Source organism: Vollenhovia emeryi, unplaced genomic scaffold, assembly GCF_000949405.1.
Source record: "Vollenhovia emeryi isolate VEMERY1.0 unplaced genomic scaffold, V.emery_V1.0 DF939153.1, whole genome shotgun sequence".
NCBI lineage: Eukaryota > Metazoa > Arthropoda > Insecta > Hymenoptera > Formicidae > Vollenhovia > Vollenhovia emeryi.
Window position 1 is genome coordinate 1,190,752 of NW_011967213.1, and position 14,724 is coordinate 1,205,475.

General features: G+C 44.8%; 2 protein-coding genes across 7 annotated transcripts in view; one reads left to right on the forward strand and one right to left on the reverse strand.

The window, feature by feature from the left end:
* The first annotated feature begins 1,152 nt into the window (after nt 1-1,152).
* Nucleotides 1,153-2,832, forward strand: LOC105565355 (transmembrane protein 234 homolog). 5 transcript variants are annotated; one of them, XM_012018475.1, is made up of 5 exons: nt 1,153-1,353; nt 1,453-1,873; nt 2,011-2,162; nt 2,497-2,656; nt 2,739-2,832. In XM_012018475.1, the coding sequence occupies exons 2-5, from the start codon at nt 1,858-1,860 to the stop codon at nt 2,819-2,821; spliced, it is 411 nt and encodes a 136-aa protein (XP_011873865.1). In that variant the 5' UTR covers nt 1,153-1,353; nt 1,453-1,857; the 3' UTR covers nt 2,822-2,832. The 5 variants fall into 5 exon arrangements, with proteins under 5 accessions (XP_011873865.1, XP_011873866.1, XP_011873867.1 ...); XM_012018476.1 differs by having other exon boundaries at nt 1,497-1,873; XM_012018477.1 differs by having other exon boundaries at nt 1,738-1,873.
* A 322-nt stretch (nt 2,833-3,154) lies between these two features.
* Nucleotides 3,155-14,724, reverse strand: part of LOC105565356 — a 123,507-nt gene continuing 111,937 nt past the window's right edge. For both annotated transcript variants that reach the window (XM_012018481.1, XM_012018480.1), the window contains 5 exons: nt 9,295-9,510; nt 6,854-7,014; nt 6,274-6,485; nt 5,353-5,628; nt 3,155-4,853 (listed from right to left, as the gene is read on the reverse strand). In XM_012018481.1, coding sequence (XP_011873871.1) covers nt 4,660-4,853; nt 5,353-5,628; nt 6,274-6,485; nt 6,854-7,014; nt 9,295-9,510 — 1,059 coding nt within the window. In that variant the 3' untranslated portion in view covers nt 3,155-4,659. The remainder of the gene's footprint in view (nt 4,854-5,352; nt 5,629-6,273; nt 6,486-6,853; nt 7,015-9,294; nt 9,511-14,724) is intronic.

Here is a 14,724-nt window from a genome sequence, read left to right on the forward strand (position 1 = left end):
CCATGACACTCATGGCCGCGCCGCAGCATGAGGAGTCGCGTTCGTTTCGCTCCGCGTTTCTCGCGTCCGTTATCGTCCGCGAGTGTGTGTCGCGCGCCAGAAAGGATCGCGAGCATCTTCCGCGCCGCGTCGGAGTGTCGGACGTTCGTCGCGACGCCGACGTCGCGCGTACTCGACCGGTGTCGCCAATATTCCCGGCTCCCGGGGACGGTCGTTTGTAGGCTCGTCCGCCAAGGCAAGGACTAGGTTGATCATCGTCAGGTACGTACGTGCCGCGTAGCTGCCTCGTGGCCGTAATTCATAATTCGTAGCATTTTCAACAATCGTTCGCCTCCTGGGGCTCGATTCTCGAATTCACTCCAAGGAGAAACGTACGCGAAAATTCTGCGCTTGCAGAAAAGTTGCAGGCTGATCGGCTGTTGGCGTGGATTTTGACCAATCGGCGCGCAACTTTTGCCAGAGCACAATTTTCGCACACGTATCTCTTTCGAATGAATTCGAGAATCGAGCCCCTCGCCTCACCGCCTCGAAAGCTCGAGCGAAATCTTCATTTCCCGCGCAAAGCGAAAAGAGCGCGAAACCGGGCGAACAAACCGAAATACCGTGACGCGATTGGCCCGTAATGTTTCGCCGCCCGCCAATCGCGGGCGTCTTGTCGGCGGCGGAGCCGCGGCAGCCATGACACTCATGGCCGCGCCGCAGCATGAGGAGTCGCGTTCGTTTCGCTCCGCGTTTCTCGCGTCCGTTACCGTCCGCGAGTGTGTGTCGCGCGCCAGAAAGGATCGCGAGCATCTTCCGCGCCGCGTCGGAGTGTCGGACGTTCGTCGCGACTCGGGCGTCGCGCGTACTCGACCGGTGTCGCCAATGTTCCCGGCTCCCGGGGACGGTCGTTTGGAGGCTCGTTCGCCAAGGCGAAGACTAGGCTGATGATCGTCAGGTATGTACGTGCGTGCGTTACTGCCTTGTGGCCGTAATTAGTCGCGTTGCTCGTCACATTTGCGGCCGAGGATCTTCGACGGCGTCTCGTCGACGCTGTTGTCGGTCATTGCGTTTGAAATCTACGGCTTCAGTCTCATTGGTGCTTCGTAACGGCAGGTCGTGTTCACGTGATACGCGCGACGTCATTTGCAGATGGCGAAGTCGCGGGGGGCGGGGGTGGAGGGGGAGACGTTCGCGCGGCGTTTCCAACCTCGTCCGGGACGACCGTGCGTTCGGCGTACGACAGAGTTTCGCGTGATTGTTACGCGAGGAGTGACCGCCGGGTTTGTGACTTATTAGTATGAATTTGTTTTCACGGTGACGAGTGCGCGAGAGGATATGGAGGTTGTGAGTCGCGTAACGAAGTGACAACAGGTTTGTTTTCTGTTCCTGCACTGGTGAACTATGCAGTAAGCTGGAATGAGAAAAAATATACTCGTCTTACCCTAATTTATTGCACTACTACTTCACCAGTGTAGCAACAGGAAACAAGCGCCTAAAGTGCCAGTTCTCTTTAGCTGCCTGCGCCAGTACAAAGCTTATCTTCTTCCCTTTAAAGTGGAAAAAGAAAGATAACCTCCAAACAGGCGCAGCCAGTTGAGCGGAAAAGAACAGGCCTAGCGACTGAGATTTTAACGCCATGCATCACCGGCACTATCGGTCGCAAAGAACGCGCGAAACTCGTGGAAACTAACACGTTTGCAGTAAATGTAATACAATTCAGATCTAATAACGAAAATTTCACTCCGGTGTTGACAGAGGAGGACAAACAGGTCCCGGCGTTCAACGTGTCAATTTATTCTCGTGACGCGACTTGCATTACGTATGTCGTTTGATGCGCGCAATGATTCACGTTAGGTAATCGTTGGATAGACGAGAATGGCGGTCACTATCGGTGAGCTATTTTACTCTCGGCAACCTTTCTCCCTTTATTCGTTCTGGAATGATGCGCCCAGTACGAAAGCGAGAGAATAAAAACACAAGATTCGACGATGCTCGGCATCGCGTTAAAACGATAATATGTGTTTGCAGAGTCTGTGATATGCCTGTGTCTGGTGGCGCTTCTTTGGGGAGCGACTAATCCGTTTCTAAAGAAAGGCGCGCAAGGTCTGGAGGATGTCAAGGCCGCGTCCTTTTACGGGCAATTTGTCAAGGAGTTGGCGTTTCTGGTCACCAATCTGAAGGTTCGTCTCTACGTAGACTTCATCAAACTGACTCTTAGAGGTCTTTATAACTGAACTAGCTGCACCGCTTCAGAGTTTGTCCTTTTCCTTCTAATGTGGAAGGAGAGAGCTAAACTCTCAACTGATGCAGTATGTTCAGCTATAAAAAATAGATCTTGTGTTATAAAGTCTGCGTCTACGACGTTAGGCTTCGGTCCAAGAAACACGCAGCCAGTACAATTGCCGCTTTTCCAGGAAAGTGGCAAGTTGATTGGCTGTACATTTCTCAGATCGAGAACTCGGACAGAGATCCATTGTGGTGTATGTATCTAATTTGTTTTACTTTTTCATGCAGTACATGCTGCCGTTTCTCCTTAATCAATGCGGCTCGGTGTTGTACTTCCTGACCCTGCCGAGCATCGACTTGTCCCTGGCGATACCGGTTTCAAATTCCCTTACCTTCGTCTTCACCGCGGTCACAGGCTGGTTCCTGGGCGAGGAGAAAGCGCACAGAAGTGAGTACGCGCGGGGTAATCGTCTTCGTATCGTTGGAAAGTGTCGCGAATCAGTTGCTTCACAATTCGCTCTATTTTTCAGATACCTATCTGGGAATGATGTTTATACTATGTGGAACCACGTTGTGTTGCTGGGACAACCTGAATAAAACTGTGGAAGTGTGACTTGTAGATTTAAATCAACTACCGTTATATGTCCGATCGCTACCCTTTCTTTTCCTGCTCATCCATTATCCGTCGACTGATCCATATCCATCCTGTGTAAATGTGAGTACCACAATGATTAACACGTACATAAAGTCCTTCCAACGAAGCGAAGAGTCGCGACATCCACTTGATTTGATCCTAATATTATGAAACATTTAACATTAATACATTTTATTATTAGTGACATGCTAGTTTACATCGTTGCGTTCATTAATCGTGTTACAAGACACAAGACTTGTTCTCGATTCTCGCGTTTGGCGCGTCTTACCCTTATAAAAGAGGAGCAATGTCTGTGTTAATAGATAATAGGTTTTATTCGTAATTCCGTACAATATCGTCAGTATTCATGATATTTACATGCATATCGCCTGATGATCCATATGTACACAAACACACACACGTAGATAGCACCGGGGGGTAGGAATGAAGTAGTAATTGTGGTGCAAGGATGACTATGTCGCCGTAATTAATTTGTCCACACGCAAAAAGCGTATCACAGTACAACAGATAATGTCTAGCATCGCGCGCTTTTATTCCGCTACACTGTTATCAAATATAGACGGGAGTCTGTGTCGATCCCTGTTGAGAATTTCGCAACAGTGCATGTGTAATCTGTGATCTATGAATGTACAGAGGAAGAGTTATATTTATATATATATATATATATATTTATCTGAAGACACACATAAGGCCTGGTAAAAATAGATTAAGAATTATGATTATCAACACAAGTATTTATATACAATAGGCATGCAGAGATGAAATTGATCTATACACGGGGAAATGTAGGTATCGCTGTACGTAACTGCCCGTTTCGCAAGTCGAGGTGATCTCTCGATCGTCAGGATAAAATTTTGGAAAATACATTTCTTCTGGAATCTATTTGTTACGCTATATAACGTTTGTCACAAAGAAAGGTGTTTCGTTTCGACATTTGCATTCGGGAATTTCATTAACGAAGAGTGTATTTACGCTATAGGAATGTAGAAAAATGATGGATGGCACTTTGATTCACGGTAGAATAAAGTGACGCGTTAATTTTTCGTGAGATGCGCTACGCGTATGGATTTTGTTACGCGAAAGTACGAGAGGTCGAAGCACTTTTTGTCAGATTCCGAGGGAGAGACAAAAGTTAATACACGATGGCGTGTTAATTCGTCGATGTATGCGAATATATTATGAACGCATTCTCATCATTCGCAGCAAATTTAATCCGTTAAATTTGGCAGAGAGAAAGCTGTTGAAGTAACGCAACATATTCGACATATTGAGAAGGTTCTCACTTTAGAATGCACTTGATATTTAATATACCTTTCCAGAGTTTACATTCGATCTGTTGCAATCTTCCTTGTTACAAAGAACGTTATTTATTTAATGCGCAACGAGTACAACAACGTTAATTTGACGAGTAACTGAGGTCGAAGCTTCTTCGCGTGTGCCTATGTATATCTGGATAATTGTTTTTATTCTGTTACGTATATAGATATGTGCGTATATCTATTTATGCGGGGATTAAAACTTTGTTTTAGGTAGCACAGAATATTCCAAAGAAAATCGCAAAATCGATCAACGCGTCGTTGCCGCAATCGCGTGCTACTCGGTTAAGAGATTAGAAAACCCGCGCGATCGACACTCGCGTGCGTGTTAAGAGGTGTACGAGAACGGTGTGTATTATCGATAAGTCGCGTCGCGTTATTAATCAGCGCGCGCCGGATATCGGCGCCTATTAATCGCCTACGAAATTACGAATTACACTTATGAAACTCGAGACTAGCATTGATCAATGGCCGTCCGATTCAGGCGCGGGACTTCTTGCTCTTCAGCTTGAACCAGCCCGCGCTCTTGTTCGGGTCACGCGGCACGGACGTGGATCTGTTCAACTCCGCCTTGGAGCCTATGCCTCGCGATTTGGTGGCCAGCGATTCCGTGGAAACAGTTCTGTCCACTTTCTGCTTGTCCTTCGATTTTAGCGTGCTGCGATTGATCGTACCTGCAATGATTCACGTGAACGTCTTTGTTCTTTCAATAGTTACGCCGACGTAAATTAATTCAAAATTGACAATCGTTTTCTTCATATTATGGACAACAGTACGAATTAGAAACTAACTTCGGACAATATAACGTTAATTTAGACTTGCGCGGCTCAGCTCTCTTTAATGAAGTCTCAAATTAAATCGAATTAAATGATCTTTGATCCACTGTTCTTAAAAACTCGAGAAAATCCAAATTCAGTTTTTTTCCGTTTTCCTCGAGACTTGATAAAACTACTTGAAATTACTTTAACTCGTTACAATCGTGTTCTTTATTTATTGAAATACTTGTTCACTAAATTCTTGGCGAATTGTTATTAGCAAAAATTAAGAACAAAAGAAAGAAAGAGATACATTGCCACACAGATGTTTACCAATTAATCTTATTTGAGGATTACGGAATTTAATTCGTTTGATTTGACGGGGCATTTAGTGGTTTTGTTCGAGAGTGAGATTTACTTGTCTTGGAAAGATTGTCCTTGCTTCGCCGTGCTTCCTTTCCACGGCGGCTGAGGGTTTCGCGGCTCCGTTGCCTGCGTCTCATGGTCGCGATCGGTTTCGCATGCTGTTGTTGATCGTAGTTGATCTCGAACGGTTCCCTGTAGTGTCGCGGCTTCCACGGAGCAAGGACGCTCACGCTCCTCGACACCGTTCTCGTGTGCGATTGCAACGGTCGATTTAACTCCTCGCGACTCGCCGCCCGGCGTCGTTCATTCGGGCCTGGTATTTCGCCGACTGGAATGCAGATATCGGTCTTGAGTCGCAATTAGAGTGCGGTTACGCTTGACATTTTCCGTACTTTCACTACCGAACGTTATTCACATAGATAGCTAGTTAAATAACTTTTGAACACCTAACCAGCGCGATATGATATTCTTTTATACATTTCCAATGACGCAAATGCGACAAGTATTGCATTTCAAGCGTTCAGTGAATAATATGCTTCGTAGAGCATGACTGTTATTGGCAGCGATAACGTTTCAACCAGATGTTACATGCAAAATATTGAAGAAAAAGTTTATGCATTTGAAAAAGTAAATTCAATACTTTTTTAGGAAAAATTTAATGTGACACAAGGCGTTATATTTTTGTCACTTTTTAATTTTCAATTTAGCGCATTAAAGTGCCATTTTATTTAACCTGAGAAGCTTGATTTGCAAAAGGTATTTCGTTCATTTAGAAGATGAATAACGCATCGATAGTTTTATTAGGATAAAGTCATCGTTTTTACAGTCCTTAATTTTTTCGACTAATTCTTGAATTTTTCAAGCGAGAAATTAAATGTATGTTGCACTGAAGAGTGAATTATAACATCTCTTTTTAACATAGAATTATAACAATTACGAATGCTGTACGAGCAGTACAATTTCTATATTGTACCTGTAGCAGCATGGAGATACACGACAGATCTCTGCGATCTCTGAGAGTTTTGACTTTGTTGGCTGCTGTCGCCCGTTGTACTCTCGCCCGAAGATAACGCGCTTTCAGCGAGTCTCGAGGATTTCCTTGGGCCTGACATGATACCCAAGTTGTGGCGCTTCGAATTCGTGACATCACGCCTCGAGCAGGCGTGGTCGTCAACTCGTTTGCTTCTGAAATAATTAATTGAAGTAATTAAACTTCTTTACGGTCAAAATCATCTTTTTAGCTATTTAGTTAACTGTAGATATTCTCTCTTTGATAAAAATTAGGAGATTTTGTAATTTTGAGAAAAAGGAACAATTGCACTTAGATTCTTTAACATACTCGGATGTAATCAAATATTAAAATATTCGGCGTACGTAAAGTAATTAGAGCAAGATGAATAGCGGCAGTGGACAATTGTATCTTGGTTTGAAACGATATTAATTCGAACGTAATGACGGTAAGAAAGTCGACAGTCGAAATATTGAAATAATTCTCGCGCGAAATATTTAACCGGTCGTGCATACGCGGTTTATATTATATTGTATATATTTACCTGCGGTCTCTGTTGGACGAGACGGACTCCTGATCCGTATCGCCGAAGAAGCGGAGATTCTTTTGCACGGAAACTCGTTCAGGCGCAGAGGAAGCTTCCTCATCCTCGGTGCCGGTCGTCAAGATCTCGCTCTCGGGTATTCTCGGCTTTTTATCCACCGGCTGCAAAGTTATCGACGCTTCATTATTCATGATCTCGAGGGAGGGGGAGACGCCAAATATAGCCGCGCACACATTATTTCTGCGTATAACAATTACGCCCGCTTATTCCAAATATCGATTTGTCGGACGTTGTAATTTCGCGCACAGAGGAAGACGAACTTCGCAAGTGCGATAGATTGAAACGTATCGCTGTAATGATATATTATTCCCTGGCACTATGTAATTTTCATAGCTAAGCACATACTTGGCTTCAGTTTCCCCGACTTTTACGGGCGGTTTCGCCAGTCTCGATTAACTTTGACTATAGATCCACTAATTTTCCACGAGATCGTCTCTTTAAAAAAGAAAGTCAGTTTTGTTAAGTATAAAAGGGATTTCCGTATATTTGAACCACGAAATATTTTTATCTCTTACTACCCAGATGTCGCATTGTATTGTAATAAGGTTCAGCAAATACGAATACTATTTTAATTGAATCTACAGCCTGATGTACAATGTGCTCTCTGCGTCTAGAAACATTCTATTTCGTAGTCAATGAATACGTTTAAAAGATTTGTGCAAGTTAATAATTTTTATATTATACATTGTATAATTGTACATAGTCGACAAATTTTTTAAGCGTTTCGATTTGTTTATACAAAATAGAATGTTTCCAGATGCAGAAAGCACATTGTAGTATTAGGCTTTAATAGATCTATAAAGCCCGTATCAGATTACGGATTGAGATTGAGATTAGACTGTGGCCAATTAGAGTAAAAGCAACTAAACTTGAAATTAGTAAACTTTACTCCGATTGGTCAAATTTCAATCTAATCTCAATCCGTAGCCTGATACGGGCTTAACGACAGTCGCGATTTTATCCAATACAAACTTATCACGTGTTTGCTATTAGACACTGTCCACTAGGTAGAGAATAAGATTTAAGAACGAGGATTTTAAGGACACTTTGAGCGTCCTAACGGGAATGCGAGAAAATAGAATACGACGCGCAAACGCGGTAACGTAGATCCCCGACTCTTTGTCAATTGTTCGCGACGAGCGCGAAGTCAGACGTAACTGGCCTCCATCGAAGGTCGCGATTTTTCGGAATCCAGCCCCTTCGTCTCTCGGTCGGCCGGGAGAAAATCGCGCGAGCGTGTACAAAGCTGTATTCTTCCCGCGGCTCGCAAAAATCGCGGCTTCCCCCCGTCGTTGCATCGCACGGCGCCTTCATGAGTCATGATTCTCCCCGGGCCGACTCATCCGATAGATCATCGTCCACGGTGAGATTCATACGCACGCAATCATCTCGAACGAGCGCGCGAGCGCGCGCGAGGAGAGCGGCGAGGAGGTCTCTGCTCTCCTCTCCTCTCCTTTCCGCTGCCTAAGATCGGCGGAGAATCGGGACCTGATAGAGATTATTCCCGTGCGCGCGGGACGATACGGTCGGCCTATAGGGCTAGGCAAGCAACCTCCTGATCGGCACTTAATCTCGCGATTAAATTAAACCACAGAGCGCGGAGTTAGTTAAGCATTTAATCAAACCCGTAATTGGAGGTTGCGCTGCCCTAATGGCTCCGCGCAGCGACCCGCGATCTGACTGATGAATGCGCACGGGACTGGTGCGCGAGTTGCGCGCGAGATAACCACGGCACGATCCGGGGAGAATCCGCTAGTTATCGGATAATACCCGCGAAAAAGATTCCAGGCTCTCTCGGAGGGATGATTTGTCGCGTTTCCGGCCGCGGGTCCAAACACGACGGTGTTTCCTCGACGATTCCTAATACGATCAGCCTGGCCCGTCCGACTCGCCGCTTTCGGTCGTCGGTTTTTCAACATCTGGTTACGTCATACGAACTCAAAAATGACGTCAACCGACGCGGAGGTATTCCGTTTGTACGCTATTATTAACGATCACCGTGCTGTTTTAATAATATAATTCCGCGCGAAATTATTACAATGATGCATGGCTCGTTATTACATTATGTACATTAGAGCTTTCGTAATTTTTTATCTGTTCGTTGAACGATTAATTGCAAATATCGAACGCTTTCGCACATTTTAAAGGAGTCGACTTAGTCCTCTTTTAGTTTTTTACCCAATAATTAAGTGCAACAATTTATATCCTAGCAGGAATATTCTTCAGGGTCGCCAGCAATAATTACAAAATTGAGATTTTTTACGTGCGTCAGCGGTTCTTACAATTAGCAGGCTTGATAAATTGTTAGGAGTAGAGAAGCAGGAATAGGAAAGGTTGTGATAGAGGTGGGAAAATAAAACTGTTGGGAACACGACGCTTACTGTGGCGTTGGATTTGTTCTTCCTCGAGAGGGACTTGAACCAGCCTTTCCTCTCCGCCTCTTGGCCCTGGTTGTCCCTGGTCAGGGTGTTGCTGGACTCGCAGAAGGACTCTTCCTCTCTGGTGAGAGTGCCGGTGGATCTCGAGAGTCTGGTCGGTCTGGGAGGGCTCGGGCTGCCGCTAGGTGTCGATAAGCGTCTGCGTTGACTATAATCCTCCTGAGTCAAAGCAGAAAAATCGCACGTTACATTCAGCGACTCAGCGTCTTTCTAAGTACTATCTCTATATACATAACTACCGCTTTCTCATCCGAACTACTCCGAGCATAATTCACTTCTCGGATCCCGGTGGAGGATCATATCCAATCGCATCGATCCAAGAATTTATAGTCCGGAAACAAGATGGATAAAAGGAATCTATTGGACCATAATTGATGTTCTTTCGCGATAATCCGATTTTAACGTTATTGATCTCGAATGTCTATAGATTGGACGACTATCCGATTATTGTCGAGCTATAATCGATCGAACCGGATTGGAGAGTACGTGCCGAGTGCACAAATTCAATTCGTATGTCCGTTTACCACTAAAAGTTTCGGAGCGGTGCGATGATGAAACGTCAAATGAGATTACGCGTTATCGAAATTCACGTAGCGTAAATCCGTGCGAATCGCATGAAACAGACTAGCTGGAATTCCAAATCGATCAGTTGACCACGATACAATCGAATCCGTTTGACGGGGCTGACAAAAGTACCCCTGGCTTCGTCATTTATGTTAATCGCCGTTTCGCCAATTACACACGATTGACCGATCGTCGCGGCCTTCCATTCCGCTACTCTATTCACGGGATGTATCGTAGGCGCGAGGGGGCCTCGACGGGCCCCGGCGGCCTGGAAAAACTCGCCCCCTCGAAGCGGAGGACGCGCGCGAAGATGCACGCGGGCAGGCAGGCGAGCAGGCAAGGCAGGCAGGCAGACGCGTGTCCGTTTCATTCCCGACGACGTCCACGTCGTCGTTATTATTATCATCGCGTTTTGCATCATCACCATCATCAGCGCTGCCACCTCCGTCATTTACTCTCGCTCTCGCGCATGCATAATGCGTGCCGGCGCGCTACGGCTCCGGGCGCTTATCACGACTCTCCCCTGTTTATTCATCGGTATTCCGGCAAAGACCACGCCGACGATCGTAATCGCAGCCGCCGTCGAGGCCGCCGAGGCCGTCGCCGGTGCATACCGCACGTAACGCGCTCGGAAACTGCACACAGGAAGTATCGCCGCGTATCGTCCGATCGGAATGTTAATCTCCCGCGGATCGATTGACGCGATCGACGTGCGATTGCGCGATCGCGTTAGTTCTCATTGCGAAACCGGGACACCGTCAAGGAAACGTGATACTTTGTGTGGATAAATCTAGCGTTCGATACGTAATCTATCGTAGTTCCGAGTTTAGCCGTCGTTAACTCTTGACCATGGTGGTCCACGTGACCGTATTGAAAATATATTTTTATCTGTGAAATTCTACTCTTATTCAAATTAACATTCAAAAGAAGAGCCTTCTTAATATCTCCCCGAAATCTTATATGCTGTAAACACACACGCATTTTACGTGTTTCAAATACCAACACTGAAAAAACAATCTGATAGATTCAACCAGTCGTCTGTTAGAAAATGGACGAATCAGAATTCCTTTAGGATTTACCAGATTTGTAGTGAAGTCTAGCAAACTTCTGGTTATGAAATATCTTTCATGGTAAATCCTAAAGGAATTCATTCGTCCATTTTCTAACAGACAACTGGTTGAATCTGTCAGACTTTTTTTCAGTGCAAGATTGAGTCTCCATATTTTTTAAATGAATTATGTCTCAGCAGCACAAATGCAAATCTAGGAAGGTAGAGAATTAAACACACATATTTTTCGAACAAAGTTAAATATCTTTCTACGTTGTGATATAAAGGAAAATTCTACACTGAAAAAAAAATCTGGTAGATTCAACCAGTCGTCTGTTAGAAAATGGACGAATCAGAATTCTTTTAGGATTTACCAGATGTGTAGTGAAGTCTAGCAAACTTCTGGTTACGAAATATCGAGCCCTGTCGTGCTAACTAGAAATTCTGTTTGGATTAGCCAAAATACATTCTATCATGTCTTGTTGATACAATCAAAGTAGTTTTCCCAGTGTACAGATATGAGATAAATGATATATTAGAGAAAATATATCTCTATTACGTGTACAATTATAATGAGACCGCAGCTATTTTCTCTAGCCTTTCGCGTTCTTGATTCAACTAGCGAATCTGTGTAAATGCCATAATTTTTTCGATACTCTCAGATAAAGGCATTCTTTCTCTTTTCCTCTCTCTCTTTCTCTCGTACGCGCAAATATGCCGTGTACCTCGGAGCTTTCAATACGCAATATAATAACATATCGCGGCGCGGCCGTGTATATAGACGTGCGTACCGACCGCGTATAAACTCTTAAATGACTCACAATGAATAGCCCATATCGCGGAATCATCTGCATAGTACAAGCACGACGCGCTTCCCTGGTACCCTCCATATATACGAGCAACAATATCTGCGTGTGCTTTCCATAACGAGTCGCGGCGCGCACCGACGCGACGACGACGACGACGACGACGACGACGTCGTGGACCGCGACGGTGACGACGAGGACGAGGACGAGGACGAAGAAGAGGTCGAGTGATGCTGAAGACGAGGAAAAAGCTGAGGTCTCCGGTACAGAGAGGCGGGAGGAGGAAGAGCCCGAGGGCATTGTGACCCACGCACCGCCCTGCTAACTCTTATACCGTCCGTGGCCTTCCTCCTCGCCGCCGTTCTTTTCCTTCCTCCTCATCCTCCTCTTCTATGCCTTCTTCGTCCGCGGGGAATGCGCGGAGCTACTCCCTTGCCCTTCTGTGACTCGGCGTGGGCCGCCGAGATTGGGCTAGGTCGCTTACGTACCCAAGTGCGTACGCATGCACGCACGCGTGCGTGAATACACGGCGTGGTGCGGGCGCGCGCGCGCGTGTACGTGTCATGTGGCTCGCGAAGCGTGCGCTAACGCGCGCGTGTATCCCCGGCGCATAACTCTGCAACATTAAACCGCTCGCCGTAGGTCACCGTAGATTACGCATAAATTCCGAGGGATGCGATTTACGACGTTAACTGGCATCCCGGTCCCCCTGCCCGCGCCTGCCCAACTCCTTTCCAGATTTTCTTCCCGCCGTCTGCGCGCGAGCGGCCGCGGTCGCCGCCGTCGCCCGTCGCCGTCGCTCTGTCGCCGCCGGTAGGCAAAGAAAATCGGTCACGAGCGAATCGAGTTTCTTCCCCCGTCTTCTCGCTCTTCTGCGTTTGACGCGTATTTCTCACGACGGTGGTGCAACGACTTTCCCACTCGATTGAACATTCACGAAGGGAAGTGGCCTCCCTTTTTCGTCTCTCCCTCATCCCGCAGTCGAAACGTGTCAAATGTTAAGAGTGCGAATAATTATAATAATTTTAATCATTCATGCCACTAATATAAAATACATAGTTATTCTCTGCAGAGAAGTATTAATCTTTAATACGTCTGACGAAATTTCTAAAATTCTCGCTCGTCTCGCGCGAAGCTTAATGGCTGTTCAAGTTGGAGTCAAACGGATAAATATTTAAATCTGGGGATTATTCTGCCTCTAATTGCTATCATAACGTTTTATATCGTGTTGATTCAGTGGTAAGGGAATAATAGGATAGAGACGAAATAATAGGCTACGCCGGTATAATATCGGAGATGCAAGAAGTATAATAGGGAAGCGAGAGGGAATCCTGGCGCTGTACAAAAGGGCATTACGGTAAGATCTGTAACGCGCAAAGCCGCAAAATAAACGAACGGGTACGTAATTGGTATTGAGACCCCTGTCGTATCGGGACCGCGATAGTGGTTCGCCGATGCACGCGCGCGTGCAACTGCATAATAGTAACCAAACATACTGAGGAAGAGAGGAGATCCGCGGCCAGCCAAGTTGGAAATAACCGCGGTGAGAAAAGGAACGAGAAGAGAGGGAGAGGACGCACCGCAAGAAACATCCACCTTGAATATCGCCGGCGGAGGACGGGATGTGGTTTGACCAGGAATGCCCATCTGGAGAAGATCGCGCTACCATGCGTTAAAAGGAATCCGTTACTATTTTTATGCCTGCGCCACCCCGCCCCTCCGCTCCAATTTCCCTCTGTTCAAATGCGATGAGATCTACGAGATGGCAAACGTCGAAGGTATTGAGTTGATAGAAAGAAGATCCTACTTCTAAGGACACGTTTCTAACAATTAGTTAAGATTAACCGAATTTTAATACAAGAGAGAGAGAGAGAGATTCAAGTAATTTTCAATCAGTATTCAATATGAATATTATAAATCGGAATATGACGTAATGAATAACAATTAGTTAAGGTGGCGTTAATTCAAATTAATTATTCGATGAGCTCAATATTGATTAAGTAATCTAAATATTATGACACTTTTCTCATAGAAAACTAGATACTTTTATAATGTAATATATTTCGTGTAGCCTGTGGCTTCCGTTCCGCTGAAGAATTTATTTCATTCCGTGTAGATTGTGTAAGTTTTATTCACAAAACTTTCCTCCTCTTCTAGGAATCCGTTTCGTCGCATAACAAGGTTTCTATAGATTGCTTGCTTTGTCTGGTTATATAACATCTTTCCCAGTTGAATATTCATAAGTTTTAAAATGTAATCCAATCTCTTCAAAAAACAAGTTCCGTGATTTTATCCTTACCTAATTTTAGAATTATAGTAGGTTCAAGTTTTTCTTATCACACAATCTTTAAAATAGAATCGATATTTAGAAACAACAAGAAAGGGTACAATTTACCGTTTCAAGATTTTTCGCGAGTTTCTAAACTTTGCGGTGCTCGGTTTTCTTTTTCGTTTTGGCTGACGCTATCGGGAACTTTGAGGTACAAGGATAAACGACTGCGAGAAAAGATTGGGTGGATACTCAACAGAAGATACTGAATATATGTTTTCGCTCTCGACGACCACCATCGCTGTCATTAATAATCAATAGCATTCTCTCTCTCTCTCTCTCTCTTTCATATTTTACATTCTTTATGGCATACAACTGTATTCATGAGATCTCGATGATACAATTCTCCCGAACGTAAATGATCGCTGTAAGAAACTTGTGACGTAACAACTAAATTCGCAGAGTTGGGAAAGTTACTTTATAAAAGTATCTAGTTACAGTTACAGTTTTTTCGCTAAAAATGTAACTAGTAACAGTTACAAGTTACTAATTATGGAAAGTAACGCGTTACAGTTACTCAAAAAGTAACGAATCGTTACTTTGCAATTACTTTCTTGCAATGAAAATACAAATATTAAATCTGTAGTTGAATTATAATATAAAGTGTTGATAAAGCCCGAATAGCG